Source organism: Emys orbicularis, chromosome 8, assembly GCF_028017835.1.
Source record: "Emys orbicularis isolate rEmyOrb1 chromosome 8, rEmyOrb1.hap1, whole genome shotgun sequence".
In the NCBI taxonomy this organism is placed as follows: Eukaryota; Metazoa; Chordata; order Testudines; family Emydidae; genus Emys; species Emys orbicularis.
The window spans coordinates 81,222,977-81,242,824 of NC_088690.1; the positions used below are offsets into that span (position 1 = coordinate 81,222,977).

Sequence of the window (19,848 nt, forward strand, 5' to 3'; positions counted from 1 at the left end):
CATTCAATAACCCTAAAGTATGATTCAAACCAAAAGGGATAAAATAATTCTTTGGTTTGGGACTGTTCACCAGAAAGCATGGGTACAATAAGTAAAAAAAAAAATCAAAAATCTTAGTCACTGTCAAAAGTCTTGCTAAAGATTTGCTTGGGGCTCAAACAAAATTCCTTCAATCTTTTTCAAGATCAACTGATCCTGTCTTACTGATGCTCTCTTTATAACATCTATATTATGACTGTCCCCTACAGTTAAGGTGAATTAACTGCTGCTTCTTTCAAGAATGCATCTTACTTTTCCCTCTTCCTTCCCTATTTAAAATGCAGAAAAGCCAAGTAATGTGAGAAATACAGTGGAAACTGCATAAATGAGTAACTGTCAAAAGAAAAGAACTATTAAAAGAATAAATCTTGTGTACCCAGATGTGAAATATAACACAATATAGCAGAACCCAGTTAAATGTTTGAAATAAAAAATTGAAATGCAAAGTAACCTAAAACTGTTAAATGAATACAACTGTTAAAAACATTAACTCTCTGTATGCCAAACCTTGAAATATACAAGGTGGTAAATCTTCTCAAACTATATAAAATTAATAAATTAAATATCTATAAGCTTAATATCCATCAGATAATGTCTTCAGTTTTTACTCCGGCACAACTTTTTACACATACACTTAAGATATATTAGTAACCCATTTCCTACACAGATTTCTTCATTTTAATTACACAAATCTTGTTTGCTGCAAAGACTTACCTTTGAGGTGCGCTGAAGCTGGTCCCCCACATATGTTTTACGGAATTGATCCAAAAACCAGAGAATCGCAAGTTCTACTTTTTCATTACTAGACCGTGGTAACTGGGCATCCATCAAGGATATCAGCTGAAAAACTCTTAATGCCAAGGGAAAACATTCTCAGGAGGAATTTTCAAAGACACAAACAATATTCTGACAGCTAATTTCTCATGGGTCCATCAGCCATTATTTATTTGCCTAAGCTAGTGTTTGCTACTTTTCTTCCTTGCATTTCCTTCTTTTATAAACTACTAAAATGACCACCACTCACAGCTGCACATCAACACCATGCTTCTTGCTAAACTATGCTCTGTCACTTGAAATACATTTTTATACTTCTGTCAACTTGCAAAATGCTCTTTTTCTTAGTACAGCATTTATATAATGAAAGCATTAGCTACTACAGCTAAGAAGCATCAGAACTCAAAATGCAAATGCAAAGTAAATTACTTTAAGGGTAAAGAACTGTTTGCGTTTAATGGAAAATGATGAAAAACGTTCTATTTAGAAAACAATCTTGTTTATGCAGTATGTGATATATTATCTGTCTCACTTTTACCCCATTCTTTACTACTTAGGTTTGCATGAAAATTGTGTTTTTGGGCCAGATCCTCAGCTGATGTCTGTGTGCGTACCTGTACTGATTTCAGAGTAGCTATTTTAATTTACACTAAAGATCTGGGCCTTTGTTTCTAAAGTGTGACAGCTCTTGCTTCTCATTTTCCTCCTCCTTCTGTTCATACTTAATTCTTAAAATACTAAATCTCTGACAATTTATTTGGTTGCTCTGAAAATTACTATGACTTTTTTCTAATTCTGAAATATGCAATATCTGGATTAGAAGCCAGACACACAAATTCTGTGTTTTAAAATACCTCTCACATTTAATAATACAGTAGAACATCAATAATGATGCAGAGTCCAAGGCAGATTAGTGAAGCCTGAAATGAGGATGTAAATACAGGCATCATTAGCCAATTCTAAGTGTGTAAGTCCCTTTTTCAAGTGTGCTGGTGTAAAGCCAGGGAAAGTGGGACTCCCCTATTTATCACAGAGAATGTGGTATCCACAATAACCTCTCCCCCAGCCTTAAAAGTGACCTCGAATTCTGAGTATTTGACTTCAAATGTCTATTGCGTAATTTTCAAAGGTGCTGAGCATCTGCAGTTGCCACTGAATTCCTTACTTGCAAACTCATGTGATGTGATTAAAATAAAGGAAGCAATGCAAGAAATGGACAAATGATAAAACTAACAATTAGCAAAACTACCATTTTAAGTCCATGTACATAATAAATAATAACTACCTTTTTAAGTCTATATACATAACAAATGGTAGGTGCAGGTGCTCAGCCACAATCATCCAAAGTTGGACACTCAAAAACTGGGGCACAGAAAATGAGAGGGCAATTTTGAAATTCTAGCCCTAAGTGACTTACTGCCTGGCCACTCAGATCAGGATGAAAACACTACATCCTGGGATCTAGAACCCCACCACCATACTGAAAGATGAAGGAACACGGTTGCAATTGGCTCAAATTCACACAAATTAAGTAAAGCCCTTGAGTTTGTGGCAGATGACAATGCATCCAACAACTGAGCAAAGTTTGGGCACCTCTTGTTTACCAATAGATGTTAAAAAACACATAACCCCTGTTTTGGTTTGTTTTAACAATACACTTACCGACAGGATAATTCTCCATCCATGGCATCATGTTCATCTGTACTGGTGTAAGTTAATCTTCCTCCTACAACAGTACCAACAAGATATACCAGCCACGCCAGACGTCCTAACATTAAAAAGAAAGAAAAACCCTCTAATAAGCAACTACATTAGCAGAGTATAGTTCTGTAAGACATATGACTGTGGAAGAGTCTGCAAGAGTAGTGGTGGAAGCGTCATCCATTAAGACATTTTAAAGTGGAGTGGACAAACCAATCAAAATTATACACTTAGGAACAATCGAGCACTGACAAGTGAAAAGGCCAAATTTGAGGGTTTCTTCCTCTTTAAAAAAAACCTTAACTATAAACATGAACATAGGCATTAGACTAGAGAAGACCAGACTTCCATATTGTTTAGTATCCTCTCTCTGACAGAACCCAGTACCAATTGCTCGGAGGAAGGAGGAGCTCTAGCCAGACTATCAGTATGACTCAGCAATGTCCAATTTATTAGCGGCCTGCAGAACCTATCCACAGGATATGTCAACAGTGGTAGCAATTCCATAGTTAAAGTTGTAATTTGCTTTCCATTTTAAGAGGATAAGGTGCTAAACACACCTCAGTTTTAACTCTCCCTTCTATCTGAACGCTCTCACATCTGGTCTTTAACCATAAGAATTGTTGTTTTTGTTTTTTTCTTTATGGAAGTTAGTTCAGGCTAGGAAAATGAAAGATTTTTTTTGCTTTTTGACAAGACTTCTATTTTTTCCTAGCATTTCACCTCAAATACCGCTTAGTCTACAAACTCAAATTTGTTTTATTAATGTAAGCTTTTAAAGGTTGTGGAGTTCATTTGGGAGTTATTCTCAATAATTATTTTAACTTTAGGGATTCTATGAGGTTGCTTCAGGATTTATAAGCTTCAGGTCTGGCAAAATTTATGAATTCCACAGGCACAGCCTGCATAGTTTGTTACCGCTCATTCAAATAAGGAATTAAAAAACTTCAGAGTCACTCTTGGTAGTTTATAAGTTCTCTAGTTCTGAGCCAATGAAATTAGAAGTTTTGCAGACACAGGGCAAAGCCTGTATGCCCTTAGAGTTAAATATTTCCTGTTCCAGAAAATTAGTAGCTTTCCATCATGTAGTTTTCAAGGGCCGTAGGCACTGCCATCAGAACTGAAAAGTTTTGAAAGTACATCTTATCCATTAAAAGCTTTGCAGGCCCATTTTGCCAATCTTGTAAGCTATGTGATTGCCACTTCAGAGCTTACAGGGTCTTCAAGTACAACCCAACCATTAGACTATCTGTAGGGTCAATATGTAAATTTTGCAAGATCCATACCTACTGCCCTTGTGCTTACAAAGTCTGTATGCACTGCCAATGGGGCTTAGACAGTATGCAGACTGTAAGCTCCATGCTGATAAGTATGGGATCTTCAGGACTGTTACAGTACTAGCCCTGTAGATCTTGAAAGAGTTTTTATACCTGCAGATCATGTAAACTGTGTATCCCAGAAACTCAGGAAATCCAATGCCATGTGGCATAAATTAGGACAGTTTAAATTTCTCCCAGGTAGTTTAACTACAAGACCCTGATCTTCAATAATGGTACCTATTTAGACCAAGGTAGCCCCAGCTAAATTATTTGCATTTAACCATGAGCCCTAGTAACTGGGAATACCCTCTACCGGGAAAAAAGGTATAGTGGTATTAAAATAGTATTTTCCCTGATCTAAGAGATTAATTGTAAGAGATTTATCAGATTGTTAGAGCTTCCAGTTGCACATTAACATGTCCCCTCAACTACAATGCTATTCCTGGCCTGTATCTTCACTAGGAAAAAAGTTGTACCGCTAACTCAAGTTAACTAACTCAAAGTAGAATCCTAGTGAAGACAAGATAGTTTATACATGAGTTAAGGCTATGGCGGATCATATTCTTTAATTCCACCAGCTAACTTATGTGAAAACCAGAAACTGCCTTGTCTTCACTAGGATTTTACCTCGAGTTATGAACAGGCCTGTTTTCCCTAGTGAAGACAAGGTCTTGGAGACTTAGATTTGACCAAAACATGTTTCAATATTGAATGCCAAGGAAAACCTAGATACATGAACACGGCAATATTTTCCTTTTAAACAACATACTAATGGTCACATACTGTCCTTCATGACATTTCTCTGCAGAGACTGAGGGCAAAATATTATATTTTATCTTAAAGGAACAGGTAAAATATGAGAGAGAGAGAGAGAGAGAGAGAATGACAGACAGACAGACTTTTCAGATTTGTTTGTTCTGTCTTTCTGGAAGGATCCTAAATCTCTTCATGACTAAACACATTACCCAAAAGTATGCATGTATAGAGAAAAATTATTCTAAGAAATGTATAATAGAGATTTTGATATATGTATAGCATGTTCTAATTTGCAAAAATGTTAGTGTTTAAAGTTTGTTTCACATTCTTTGCTGAATTCTTCATTTGTATACACCACTAAGCTTCATTTAATTTCCCCCAAGTTTTACAGTGACACATTCTGAAAGTATAGAACTGAAGGGCAATGAATTTTCGCTGCCCAGGCCCATTCAGCTAAATCTTTCTGAGGTACACTCCTATGCCTTAAAGGTCGGATCCTAATTTCTCACATTGGTGTAAATCAGGGATAACTCCATTTCAATTAGAGGTGTTACTCTGATGTAAACAATAACAAAATCAGGCCCTGCATTTAAACCCTGTGATAATAATGAAATGGGAAGAACACAAGCAATGATAAAATAGATACTAAAATGTACCACAGAATGCAAATAAGGGGGACATGATTTTCAATACAAGTATTTATAACAGAGCATTCTGATCTATATTTTAACTATCTTGCAAAAACTTTTGCAATAGAATTTGAAATCACCAGCAGATAAAGCTTAGTGATACATACGCTAATGTTTACTTTTACTTCTAAGGCACAAAGGAACATTAATAAACAATTTTACAGTTTTGGAGAGACGTTGATGACACCTACTTTAAAATTCATTAGATATCTGAGACCTTCACTGGGCCATTTCCTCAGCCCCATCACTTCTTCGCAATTCCCCATTTCTGCCCCTCCAATACAGAGTTTCCTCAAAATTCTTTGGTCAAGGAAATGGTGGTTTGCCCCACACCCCCAAGATAAGAAAGCATGGAGGCACTGTCTCTCTTCACTTATCTTTAATCCCTAGCCTTACATGTTCTTTCATACAATGCAGCCAGATAGTAGCAGCCCTTGGAGCCCCATCATTTGTACCCCAACCCTCATCCCCTCCCCATGTGCCTATCCTGGACCTTCCAATATGTCCTCTGTGAACTTGAGGAAAGATGTGATGTGATGGATTCAGATGACCTCAGACTCACTGGCAGAGGGGACCTCTGACTGAAGACCGCAGGGGGAATGATTCTTTGCAAAGATTTTGCAGTATGTACCTAAACAATCTGGAGTAACAGTATCAAATGTCAGTATCTTTTTCTATTTCAATAAATTATAAAATTAACTCCTCACACTAAGTCAAACATGTAGTTTTGAAATAAGTGTTATTTTTGTGATTCTGTCACAGGCTGATTTGGCACTCACTGAGCAGTATACAGGAGGTACTGGGTGAAATTCTACAATCTGACATACAGGAGGTCAGACTAATGGTCTCTTCTCGCCTTAAAATCTATGAGATTTGCTGTGATGGTTGTGGAAACATTTAAATTAAAAAGGAGAACTATTAACCTGTTAAGGCACTTACACCTAGCCAATGTCTAAAAATATATAATCCGAGAGAACATCCCCTGGATTCTAGATAATCTGTTTTTTAAAAAGCTATGTGGTATCATACATTGACCAACTGTATTGTATGTAATTATACAGAACATTAGTGAATCAATGAAGGAGGTGTCTATTAATCACCTATGGGGACAACTGTGTTCCAAAGACTGTGAAATACTTGCTGAACTCATCACTGATGGCACGGGGCTAATGCACAGCCAGAGAAAGATGATTACAAAAGCAAGCTAATTCAAGGGAGCAGCAAAAAAATAAGATGTTTGCCAAATGGCCAAACATTGCAATGAAAAATATTTTATTTACAAGTTTCTAAGAACGATAAAGGTAAAATACGCACTGCACGAGAGCCCCTCTCTAGGAAGGCAGCATGACCCACTGTTTGAACATGAGACCAGCTATTTGAACAAGAAGCTCCTTAGCACTAAACTCAGCTCTTTTTGGACTCTTTGGGTATGTCTACACTGCAACTAGACATACCCTAAGTGAGACTTTAAACAAGTAGTTTATGTCAAAATTTTCAGCAGTGAACACTGATTTTGAGTGCCTGATACACCTCCAGCCTAATTTTCTTACGTGCTGCACACTGCTGAAGTAAATAGGCACTTCAGTTGAACAGCAACACTGAAAAAATAAAATCAGACATTTGACATCTCAAATTGCACATGCAACAACTGAGGCAACCATAATTACTGAATGCTTTTGAAAATTTGGCCTTAATTTTTCTGTCTCAATTTACTCATCTGTTTTTTTTAAAAAAAAGAGAGAATGCCTACCTATTTCACAGGAGTGTTATGAGAATTTGAATATAATTCTATTATAAATTATTTATTGTTATTATTAAGAAGGGTTCCAGAGAGTATTGAGACCATCCCAATAACTAACTAGATTTGTGGTTCTCAAGAAGCCTCTCCACACCAAAAAAAAAAAAAAAAAAAGACACCACTGCCAAATAAAAAAGACACACCCAGGCACAAAAATATTCCGCAATTACACAACATATAGCAGCCAATTTAAAGTGGGGCAGGGATTACCCAATCTAGAAGCAGCAGCACCAGAGGACTGCATAGCTAAAATGACCAAATCAACAGCAGGTGCTCCAGTGACTTGAAAGGCTTAAGCCACCCAATAAAGAGTGGCCATTTCAAAAGACTGCAGCAAACAGCAGCTGCTTTTCAGAGCTGCATGGTTCAAACAGCAGAGCCACTATTTTGAACCACACACTCTTGTCAACAATTTGTATTTAAACATAAAACTAGTTACTCTGACACTTATGGAAGTAGCTCAGATTTAAACAAAGGCTATTTTTCTGATGACTCTTTCTCTCCTGTCTCATTTGTGGAAAGCAGAATTTCAACTCTTAACACAGAACCAGTTTACCATTACAGTTTTCCCTGTTCCTCTCTACTTCAACTATATGAAATGTTCAGGGCACTTGCTTTTGCAGCTGCTTAGCTAGACTACATTTTTTTCTTTGGCAAAATAATTATTGCTGTAATAATCTGTAATTATGGTTTATAACAGCAATAATCCCAAAGAAATCAGTCATTACCATAGATCACAAGTAATCGTTAACTACTGTTAATGACCCATTTCTTGGGGATTATTGTTTTAGTAAACTATGACCGCATCACCATCGATACAGAGAGCAAGACAATATAATAAAATGAGATCTTAATATAATATTAACTTATTTTGTAACATTAAAAGCCATTAAACATCTAAATTAAAGTATGTATAACTAAGGGATATAACATTTATTGTTCAGCATGAACAGAAGTGTTTAGTTTGCAGAAAAGAAACTGAATTCTTCTGCAAGGAGCAATACAGAATTAAACTGCACCAAACTTTCTCTTATGCCCAAGTATCGACCTATGGAACCTTCCTGCGTTACTGTAACTGACCATTCCCCTTTGACTCTATGCATAGAAGAATCCAATAACAGCAGTGAAGTACAGACTGCAGCTGGAGAACAGAAAACTGCCTTTCAGTGCAAGTTTGCTAATGGACCACAAAGGGGAAGTGACAGGTGCATACAGGGAAGGGAAGTAAGAGAAAGAGTCAGACCACACCACATGAATTATATAAGTTAGAATAAAATGGCCCCCACATTTAACTCCGCATTTTCAATATGTCAACAAAAAGCAGCAGTATGAATGGCAATATCCGATCCAAAATATTTCATCTGTAAAAGAACAGCTGTATTGGGGGGAAAAACTCAATTCAGTCATATAAAGATACAATAACTATAAAACAGCTACACTAGGAAAGAGTTAGTCATTTACATGATCAAGTTAAACAAGGCACAGATAGGAATAATTAATCTATGTAATAAAATTACATAGGACAGAATATTGTACAATTTACATACATTATCTCTTTATAGCTAAGTTGCTTTTCCAATACTAGTAATTAATCCTCACAAAACTCAGATGGAAGTAAGGATAATTAGTGTATTTATTTTACAGATGGGGCAGCCAAATCAGAGAAGTTAAGGCCTACATTTTCAAAAGTGGCTGTCAAGTTTCGGTCCCTCAGTTTTCAGGTATCCAACTTGAGAAATGTAAAGCCTGGTTTTCAGAAGTGATGGGTTCTCACAGCTCCCACTGCCTTCTAACTGGGTTAGAACTCAAGAGTTACCACTTTCCAGACATGTACTCAGACCACCTGATCACACTTCCCTCTCATACACAGATGGATAATTTTGCATCATTTCAAGTCCACATAACAGAGAACAATGCAGTCTCAATCATAAATGAAATAAATACTAACCTTCTTGGACTGTGATTTCTAGTGGATTCCTACTAGAAGAATGCAATAGCTTTTGGTAGTTTTGTGCATTTTGGTCAAACAACTGTACAAGAAGTGCACAGGTCTTTTCATATTCACACCTGCTGACTGTGCAGAGTTGCTCCAGCTGCTGAAATACAGTAGCTGTATCATCCAGAGGATCTTCCAGACCATCTCTGCAATACACATAAAATAGGGGTTACTTACTAAAAACTATTGTTCTTTAAGAGTCGCCTCTGTGCATTCACATCCGTGATAACTAGCATCTCCAGCATCAAGCTACAGGACTGTATAACGAAGTTGTGTCCTCTGGGCAGTCCATTAGCATTCTCATGCTGGAATGTCATCATTGTCTTAAACTATATAATCTATATAAAGGATCATACACACCCCAACCACCTCCATCCTTCTCCCGAGCCTATAGAGTCCTGAAATACAACGAACTCAGAGGCAGAGGGGAAAGGCAGATGAGCAATGTGAATGCACAGAGATAACTCTTGAAGAAAAATGGTTACTAGTAAATAATCCCGCTTTCTTCTTCAAGGGCCTCAATGCATTTCCACTTATGAGAAAGTAGCAAGTAGTGCTCCTATTAGAGGATGGTGAACAAGACATTCTAGGCAAAAATGGGCTATGATAATGCCTTACAAAACTGAGCATTAGATCCCAATGCCAAGTCCAACGAATAATGCTTAATGAAAGAATAAGCAGAACTCCATATTGCTGCTTTGCAAGTCTCTACAATAGCAGTCTCAGACATCTACAGTCTCAGACAGCTACAGAGGCAGCTCTGGCCCTAGCAGAATACATCTTTAAGCCAAGAGATACTGTTTATTTGGCTAAGGAGTAACAAAGCTCAACATCTAAGCACAGAAGCCTGGGTAGCCTGGGAACTGAGGAACAAAACAGGAAGGGAGATATAATGGGACAGATGAAAATTTGACACCACCGCAGATATAAAGCTGGGGTGAGGTCTCAAAATGACTTCTTTATGTAACGCTATAATGGGTGCAGAGGCCATAAATGGAAAAAAAAAAAAAAAAAAAAAACACCCTTGCCATTGAGAAAGGAGGTCAGGGCATAACGGAAGCTGAACCAACAGTTCTCTGGACAGAACAGTGTGCCAGTACTGCCACAGCCACATTTGTGCTAACAGTATGATGTTGACTCTGTCCTCTCTGATTTTCCTTATGACTCTGGGTATCTAAGGAAGGCTATGAAAGGACTGCTCCAATTCAGCAGCAATGCATCCGATAAAGATTTCTTATCTCTGTGACCATTGGTGCCAGTAAAGGACACTGGGCATTCGTGGTTGATTATACCTGAATAATAATGAGGATACTACCTCATTTAGGGACCATTCATGTTGGTTGTAAGATTTCCTGCTGAGGATGTCTGCCTGTATGTTTTCCTTCCCCACTGTTAGATGTACAGCTAGTGGGTGTGCCAAGAGTGATGTCAAAACAGGTAAGCAGTCTCCACAGCGGACATGCATCAGTAGAGGAGACAATGCCTCCTTTTCTTTTTCTCCTTAGGCTCCTTTCACAGATCAGAATGCTTCCTCCTCTTTTCTCTTCCCTGGAACAGGATCATGAGGAGATCTGGAAGCCTGTCTCTCAATAGTGATGTTGACTAGTGCTGACTGGGAGGGCACCGAGGAAATTTTTGGTGCCAACAAAGACTGTAGTGCCAGAGCAGTCCTGTTTGGATGGAGCATGCAGCACTGGACAGTACCAACCAGGAGACTCAGCCCAAGTAAGCATTTGCCTCAGGAAGGTCAATCTGAGGCCTGACAATGAGGGGAGCAATGAAGCTGGGGCAGCAAAATTCATCTCAGATCTTTTTACAGAAGACCTCAGCAAAGAGATGGACCTCAAAACTCCCAAAGGAATGCTAGGATAGTCCAAGGAAGCCAAGTGCATCTGCCGTATTAACTTTCTGTTCCTCCTCATCTGAGAAGAGATAGTACAGCAAGCTGTCTCTTGGGAGAGTATGAGCCTCTCCCAGGCACAGTAGGCACCATACATGTTCATCTGTTTCTGGAAAGATGGTTGAGCAGGTGGCACATCTTTTCAACCCCATACGGAATTCAGGACCTGACACAGCCTAGGGGATAATCCAAGGCAAGTGGCCCCATCTATTCTAACTTTAATATGACTGACTGACTGACTGACTCACTATAAAAGGATAGGCTAACATGCTTGCAGACTTGAGAAGTAGTTTCACTTAGGTGTTGCAGCAAAGGAACTGAGATGGCTGAGGTAGTGATCTTCCTCATACAGACTGACATGATGACAACATCCTAGCATGAGAGCACTACTGCACCCCACAGGAGACAAAGCTTAATTATACAGTTTCACAGCTTGACACTAGAAGAACTAGATCCTGCAAGTGGGAATGCATAGAGACCCCTGAAGAAGTATTAAACATTTTTAGCCATTCAAAACACATTTTTTCTTTGGGTGTTTTATTTGCTGTGATCGTATGGTAAATTTGTCTAAAATATAAAAGGGATTTTGGCTATAAACGGTCAAGTCAGTAAATAAAATTACTAGCTGCGACAATAAGCATAAATCTATGTAGCAAATGAAGGTAGTACTCACTTAAACGTGTACTGCAAAGCAAAAATAATACTGAATCAGCACAGATTTGTATCTCATTAACCAAGCTGTCATGGCATTTAGTACAGAAATACGTTAACCAACCCTTTTATTCAATTTTTTTAAAAGTACAGTTATTCTCTGAAAAGTGACTATAGAAAACGTATACTGGTGTTTCATTTTTTTGTGTGTGAGAGAGTTAGTTATGGATAGAATACGCTCAGTTTACGAGTAAAAGGTTTTTTTGCCTAACTGCAAGCCCTGCAAAGTAAAGCGGCCTTCCTTCCAGTTCACACATCAACAACAAAAGAGATTCTGCAAATGGAACTTAGTTAGCAATTTTGTTGATGATATGTGAAATGGAATAGAATCCAACTCACTCTCTCCTAGCTGTATTGGCCTTGTGGAGAACAGAGGAATAAATATATATATTTTTTAAAAACAGCTCATAGCTTATTTTTTGTACTAAAATGAGCAACTACAACTTCGAATACAACAGGGAGCAGATGTGCTGAGTAAAAAGGGACCTCTTTACAGTCCTTTTTCAAAGCAGAATCACACTTTAAAATAATTCTGCCACCTCATCTTGTGCTACTCTCTCCTACCCTTTCATTAACAGGTGGGATTCCTTTTGCTGCCTTCCTTTGCTGATGTAGTGAGGGACCCTAGGAAACTCCTGCTCTGATGGCATAAATGGCAGAAGAGGCTCAGCACCAAAAATATTTTAGATATTGGATTATAACGGGCAAGGATCTTTTTATAAAATAAGGGGGCTCTGGAAAAAAAAGCAACTTGAACTCAAGTTTTATTTTTGCTTTTGCTTTTAAGACACTGGGCCAAATTCTGATCTCACAACAGTGAGAAACAGGAGTGATTACTAACATCAATGAATATAATTTAATGTAACTGACGTGAGAAAAATGCCATTACGTTTTATTGATTTTAAAACAAAAGCACCACAGAAAGAACAATGTACCAGCTAATCAGTGCTCTAAAACTGCAAAGCTCTATTTATACTGAAGAAGGTTTACCTTATAACTACAGGAACAGATTCCAGTCTCGAAGTAATGTATGCTTTTGTGATCTCTGGTGCATATGTATCTAAGAGGTGTGGTTCTGTTGATTTCACAAAAGGTACCGATGCTACCATTCTCTGCCACAGAGTTAGCAGATAGTGAACACTGTTTGGAGCAAACTCCCAGTGCTACAAAGAAACAAATGTAATTTTAATTAGAGCATATCTTATCCCAGTGTGAAAATTTATGAACATACAAATCTTATCTTTACTACTAGTATTATTTACGTTTAGGAAGTGCTCGAATACCCCAATCAGAATCAAGGCCCCACTGAATTATACTAGACCAGGGGTGGCCAAACAGCAGCTCGTGAGCCGCATCTGGCTGTTTTTACAGTTAAAGTGCAGCTTGTGGACACTCCTCCCCCCATTCTCTGCCTACCAGACTTGGGGGGGGGGGGGGGCCCTCAGGGCTTCTGCCTAGCAGCGGGATGGTGCATCTAGGAGCTTCTGTGTGAGACGACCGGTGCCTGCTGAGAGTGTGGGGGGGTGACAATTTAAAGGTTCCGCCCACCACAGCTGGTGTCACACCCCTGTCTTACCCTCAGCGGGCCCTCCCTGCAGCTCCCAGGTGTTAGCTCCTTGTGAAGAGGCAGATGCAAAGAATTGGGAACTGCAGGGAGGGCCGCTGCTTTAGCTCCTCTGTCTCTCCCCAGGGCCACAGCTTCCAGCTTGCTGGCTCTAGCAGCTGCTGTACAGGGAGAGGGCCAGTGGCACCATGTGATCAAACCCTGGTAAAAATCTGGCGGGGGGCACGTGACCCCTGTGCCTCCTCCCACGCATCACCTCTGGCTTCTGTCTAGCAGGGAGGGGGTCTTGGGGCTTCAGTCCCACGGGGCGCACCTGCCAGGGCTCAGGGCTTCAGCGGGAGCAGGGCTGAAGCCCTGAGACCCCTCTCCCCACATGACTGAAGCCCCGAGCCCCATCAGGCGCCTCCCGGGGGCTCTCAAACATCTGAAGATTGTCATATGCAGCTCAGAGAGTCAATAATTTTGGCCACCCCTGTACTAGACACTTTAGCACAAACACATAGGAAGACGTGAGCCCAGGGCTGAAGAGTTTACCAAGTTACATTACTGCCAAACGTGGAACAAAGTACATTTTCAAGTAAAATAACATCAGTTGAATACAAACCGAACCCCAAAACAAAACAACAAAATCCCAAAAACCAAATCCCACATCTGTCAAGGATTTAAGGCTGTATATATCCTTACCTGTAAACTAGTAATAGTGAAATTGGCTATCAATCGGATAACCTCTGAGTAATCCTTCACCATTACTAGTTCTCCCAACTGGTAGTTTGTCTTTAGTCGAGCCAAAAAACGACAGAATTCATGGTAGTTACCTGGATCAGATAAACCCTAAAATTACAGAAACAAAGTTTTTTAAAATCACCAGACTAACCTAATATGCTCACAGCAACTGAATGAACTGACTCTTTGGGCAGTAGGAAAAAGAGGACAGGGATCCTTTAAGGGTCCCTACGGTATTTGGGTGACGATAGGGAGGAAGAGGGGGACACATTTCCCTCAGTGGAGCCAAGGGGGGTACAGGAAGTGGCTGGACCAGGGATGGTCACTCACCCCCATATTCACCAGGGAAGGAACAGGGTATTTATACCCATGCATTCCAGAAAGAATTCTCTTGCTCTCTCTCAACCCCTGATTAGCAACACCCACCTTCCCACTCATGGGATCAGAGCAGAACCAGGTTTTATGATCAGTTGTGGGCTTGTGCTAGCCCCTTTTTCATTTGGTTCTGGGAAGGAATTTTTTCTTCACTGCCAGATTAGCTGGGGCAGAGTGGAGTGTTTTAGCCTTCCCCACAGCAAGTCAGCTCATGAGATAGGTAAGGTGGTTAGGTCAAGATGTCACAACTAAATAAGCAGCAAGTGTGGCCAGTGTCGAGTGCAGGTACTCATTACAGAGGAGATAAACAGGAGTTGGAAGTGGATTTAGGGAGGCATCTTCTAAGGGAAGCTGGAGAAAGGGAGGTTGGGACTTGTAATGTCTGGTATAGCAGGAAAACAACCCTTCTCCCCCGCCCCCATTTTTCAGTCCCCCTTAACCTTCACATGAGGGGAAGGCAGTGGGGTCCCAGCTACAGGCTGGCTGGGACCGGGTTGGGAAGAAGGGCTGACGGCAGCCCTCCCAAATAACTGGAAACAATTAAGGAAAGAATGATGACCAGCACTGTACAATTTATTGCCAGGTATTTCCAGATAGGCTGCACCTTTTATTCACACAACGTAATTAAACCACCTCCACTGCCTCTTGTCTTTATTCCTACATGGCCAAGACAAGGGCATAACGCCTCTTCAAACATTGTTAATTTAACAGATGACAGCTTTGTTGTGCATAGCTTATTTTGTACGAACCGTGTCCCAAAATGATTTCTGGTTAAGAAAGGAGGAGAAGGATGGAAAGAAAGGCCTCTGGAAGACGGTCATGAGGGATGAAGAGAGGCAACAGGGTTGTGACAGGGCATAGACATTCACAAATAATTTTAACATTTGCAAAGAATTTAAAAAACAAAAATACCTGAGGATTTTCAAGGATTCTTTTCACTCCTTTGATTAGATTCCCAAGATACTTGGCGCGTTCTGGATTGCTAAATAAAGATCTTCTTGTAGAAGCAAACTGAACCAAACAGGAAAGTGCCTAAAAAAAGAAAGGTTTCAGAGTGGTAGCCGTGTTAGTCTGTACACTAACCGTGTTAGTCACTACAAGAACTAAAAAAAACTAATTTCCCCATGCTAATTTGCCCCTACTGTTACTCACACCTTCTTGTTAACTGTTTGAAATGAGCCACCCTGATTACCACTACAAAAGTGATTTTTCATCCTGTTGATAATAGCCCACTTTAATTGATTTGTCTTGACACCCCCCCCCCCCCACTGGGTAAGGCAACTTTCATCTTTTCATGTACTGCTATATATATCTTCCTACTGTATTTTCCACTCCATGCATCTGGGTTTTAGCCCACGAAAGCTTATAGACTAACAAATTTATTTGGGCATAAAGTGCCACAAGTACTCCTCATTGTTGTTGTTGTTTTTTAATAAAATAATTGTAAAATTAAAAAAGCAAATCTCTGCTGCCTGACCAGTCGTCTTCCCTTACTTGGAAGGATTCTTCCCAGGGCTGTTGCACCGTTTACTATTCAGGTTGCTCAACACCTCCCATTATAAGACCATTTTTTCCTTTCCATATAATAACTGCCAAGGAATTATCACAGAATCACAGAATATCAGGGTTGGAAGGGACCTCAGGAGGTCATCTAGTCCAACCCCCTGCTCAAAGCAGGACCAATCCCCATACAGATTTTTGTCCCAGATCCCTAAATGGCCCCCTCAAGGATTGAACTCACAACCCTGGGTTTAGCAGGCCAATGCTCAAACCACTGAGCTATCCCTCCCCCAATTATAATGTGATTGGAATAACAGAGACTTGGTGGGATAACTCACATGACTGGAGTACTGTCATGGATGGATATAAACTGTTCAGGAAGGACAGGCAGGGCAGAAAAGGTGGGGGAGTTGCACTGTATGTAAGAGAGCAGTATGACTGCTCAGAGCTCCGGTATGAAACTGCAGAAAAACCTGAGAGTCTCTGGATTAAGTTTAGAACTGTGAGCAAAAAGGGTGATGTCGAGGTGGGAGTCTGCTATAGACCACCAGACCAGGGGGATGAGGTGGACAAGGCTTTCTTCCGGCAACTAGCAGAAGTTACTAGATCACAGACCCTGGTTCTCATGGGAGACTTCAATCACCCTGATATCTGCTGGGAGAGCAATCCAGCGGTGCACAGACAAACCAGGAAGTTTTTGGAAAGTGTAGGGGACAATTTCCTGGTGCAAGTGCTGGAAGAACCAACTAGGGGCAGAGCTCTTCTTGACCTGCTGCTCACAAACAAGGAAGAATTAGTAGGGGAAGCAAAAGTGGATGGGAACCTGGGAGGCAGTGACCATGAGATGGTCGAGTTCAGGATCCTGACAAGGAAGAAAGGAGAGCAGCAGAATACGGATCCTGGACTTCAGAAAAACAGACTTTGACTCCCTCAGGGAACTGATGGGAAGGATCCCCTGGGAGAATAACATAAGGGGAAAAGGAGTCCAGGAGAGCTGGCTGTACTTTAAAGAATCCTTATTGAGGTTGCAGGAAAAAACCATCCCGATGTGTAGAAAGAATAGTAAATATGGCAAGCGACCAGCTTGGCTTAACAGTGAAATCCTTGCTGATCTTAAACACAAAAAAGAAGCTTACAAGAAGTGAAAGATTGGACAAATGACCAGGGAGGAGTATAAAAATATTGCTCAGGCATGCAGGAGTGAAATCAGGAAGGCCAAATCGCACTTGGACTTGCAGCCAGCAAGAGATGTTAAGAGTAAGAAGAAGGGTTTCTTCAGGTATGTTAGCAACAAGAAGAAGGTCAAGGAAAGTGTGGGCCCCTTACTGAATGAGGGAGGCAACCTAGTGACAGAGGATGTGGAAAAAGCTAATGTACTCAATGCTTTTTTTGCCTCTGTCTTCACGAACAAGGTCAGCTCCCAGACTGCTGCACTGGGCAGCACAGCATGGGGAGGAGGTGACCAGCGCTCTGTGGAGAAAGAAGTGATTCAGGACTATTTAGAAAAGCTGGACGAGCACAAGTCTATGGGGCCAGATGCGCTGCATCCGAGGGTGCTAAAGGAGTTGGCGGATGTGATTGCAGAGCCATTGGCCATTATCTTTGAAAACTCATGGTGATCAGGGGAGATCCTGGATGACTGGAAAAAGGCTAATGTAGTGCCCATCTTTAAAAAAAGAGAAGGAGGAGGATCCAGGGAACTACAGGCCAGTCAGCCTCACCTCAGTCCCTGGAAAAATAATGGAGCAGGTCCTCAAGGAATCAATTCTGAAGCACTTAGAGGAGAGGAAAGTGATCAGGAACAGTCAGAATGGATTCACAAAGGGCAAGTCATGCCTGACTAACCTAATTGCCTTCTATGACGAGATAACTGGCTCTGTGGATGAGGGGAAAGCAGTGGACGTGTTATTCCTTGACTTTAGCAAAGCTTTTGATATGGTCTCCCACAGTATTCATGCCGGCAAGTTAAAGAAGAATGGGTTGGATGAATTGACTATAAGGTGGATAGAAAGCTGGCTAGATCGTCGGGCTCAACAAGTACTGATCAGTGGCTCCATGTCTAGTTGGCAGCCGGTATCAAGCGGAGTGCCCCAAGGGTTGGTCCTGGGGCCGGTTTTGTTGAATATCTTCATTAATGATCTGGAGGATGGCATGGACTGCACCCTCAGCAAGTTTGCAGATGACACTAAACTGGGAGGAGTGGTAGATATGCTGGAGGGTAGGGATAGGATACAGACGGACCTAGACAAATTAGAGGATTGGGCCAAAAGAAATCTGATGAGGTTCAACAAGGACAAGTGCAGAGTCCTGCACTTAGGACCAAAGAATCCCATGCACTGCTACAGACTAGGGCAGGGGTCGGCAACGTTTCAGAAGTGGTGTGCCGAGTCTTCATTTATTCACTCTAATTTAAGGTTTTGCGTGCCAGTAATACATTTTAATGTTTTAGAAGATCTCTTTCTATAAGTCTATAATATATAACTAAACTACTGTTGTATGAAAAGTAAATAAGGTTTTTACAATGTTTAAGAAGCTTCATTTAAAATTAAATTAAAATGCAGAGCCCCCAGGACAGGCGAGGACCCGGGCAGTATGAGTGCCACAGGTTGCCTACCCCTGGACTAGGGACCGAATGGCTAGGCAGCAGTTCTACAGAAAAGGACCTAGGAGTTACAGGGGACGAGAAGCTGGATATGAGTCGATGGTGTGCCCTTGTTGCCACGAAGGCTAACGGCATTTTGGGCTGTATAAGTAGGGGCATTGCCAGCAGATCGAGTGATGTGATCGTTCCCCTCTCTTCGGCATTGGTGAGGCCTCATCTGGAGTATTGTGTCCAGTTTGGGGCCCCACATTACAAGAAGGATGTGGAAAAATTGGAAAGAGTCCAACGGAGAGCAACAAAAATGATTACGGGGCTGGAGCACATGACTTATGAGGAGAGGTTGAGGGAACTGGGATTGTTTAGTCTGCAGAAGAGAAGAATGAGGGGGGATTTGACAGCTTCTTTCAATTCCCTGAAAGGGGGTTCCAAAGAGGATGGATTTAGACTGTTCTCAGTGGTACCAGATGGCAGAACAAGGAGTAATGGTCTCAAGTTGCAGTGGGGGAGGTTTAGGTTCGATATTAGGAAAAACTTTTTCACTAGGAGGGTGGTGAAGCACTGGAATGGCTTACCTAGAGAGGTGGTGGAATCTCCTTCCTTAGAGGTTTACGGTTAGGCTTGACAAATCCCTGGCTGGGATGATTTAGTTAGGGATTAGTCCTGCTTTGAGCAGGGGGTTGGACTAGATGACCTCCTGAGATCTCTTCAAACCCTGATATTCTATGATTCTAAGGTTACTCACCCTATGCACTAACTGAGGTTCTTTGAGATGTGTCTCCCTATGGTTTCTCCACTGTAGGTGCCGCAGCACCCCTTGCGCCTGGGATTGGAGATCTTCGATAGCAGTGCCCATTGGGCCGCATATGCTCCTCCCTGTCTCGCGCCATGGGCAGCATCTATATATAGGAATGTGAGCTCCAACTGCCCTCAGTTCCTTCTCTCACATAGAGCTTATCTTTGAGCTCCGAAGCAGAGGAGGAGGAGGGCGGGTAGTGCAGCACTCATAAGAACTCACATCTCGGAGAAGCTAGTTACTGCACAGGGTGAGTAACCTTCTCTTCTTCTTTGAGTAGTGTCCCTATGGGTGCTCCACTGTAGGTGACTGTAGAGCAGTACCCGTAGATGGAAGGCTGGGGCTTCGGAGTGGCGTCTAATAAGGAGGAGAGGGCAGTGCATCCTAGTAGGGCATCTGATGCTGTGTCATGGATAATTGCATAGTGTTGGCTAAAAGTGTCCGCGGATGCCCAGGTGGCTGCTTTGCCAATGTCAGTGATCGGCACATTGTTGAGAAAGGCAATCAAGGTGGAGACAGAGCAAGTGGAATGTGCTCGACTTCCATGTGGAGGTAGCTGGTTGTGCAGTTGATAACTAAGGTGTATGCACTGTGTGATCCACTTGGAA

The 19,848-nt window shown here is 41.1% G+C and overlaps 1 protein-coding gene across 3 annotated transcripts in view; it reads right to left on the reverse strand.

Moving 5' to 3' along the window:
• RANBP17 (RAN binding protein 17) overlaps nucleotides 1-19,848 on the reverse strand; it is a 254,633-nt gene that overhangs the window by 209,946 nt on the left and 24,839 nt on the right. For all 3 annotated transcript variants that reach the window (XM_065409394.1, XM_065409393.1, XM_065409392.1), the window contains 6 exons: nucleotides 15,258-15,377; nucleotides 13,932-14,078; nucleotides 12,674-12,846; nucleotides 9,025-9,218; nucleotides 2,476-2,581; nucleotides 754-889 (listed from right to left, as the gene is read on the reverse strand). In XM_065409394.1, the coding sequence (XP_065265466.1) occupies nucleotides 754-889; nucleotides 2,476-2,581; nucleotides 9,025-9,218; nucleotides 12,674-12,846; nucleotides 13,932-14,078; nucleotides 15,258-15,377 (876 nt within the window). The remainder of the gene's footprint in view (nucleotides 1-753; nucleotides 890-2,475; nucleotides 2,582-9,024; nucleotides 9,219-12,673; nucleotides 12,847-13,931; nucleotides 14,079-15,257; nucleotides 15,378-19,848) is intronic.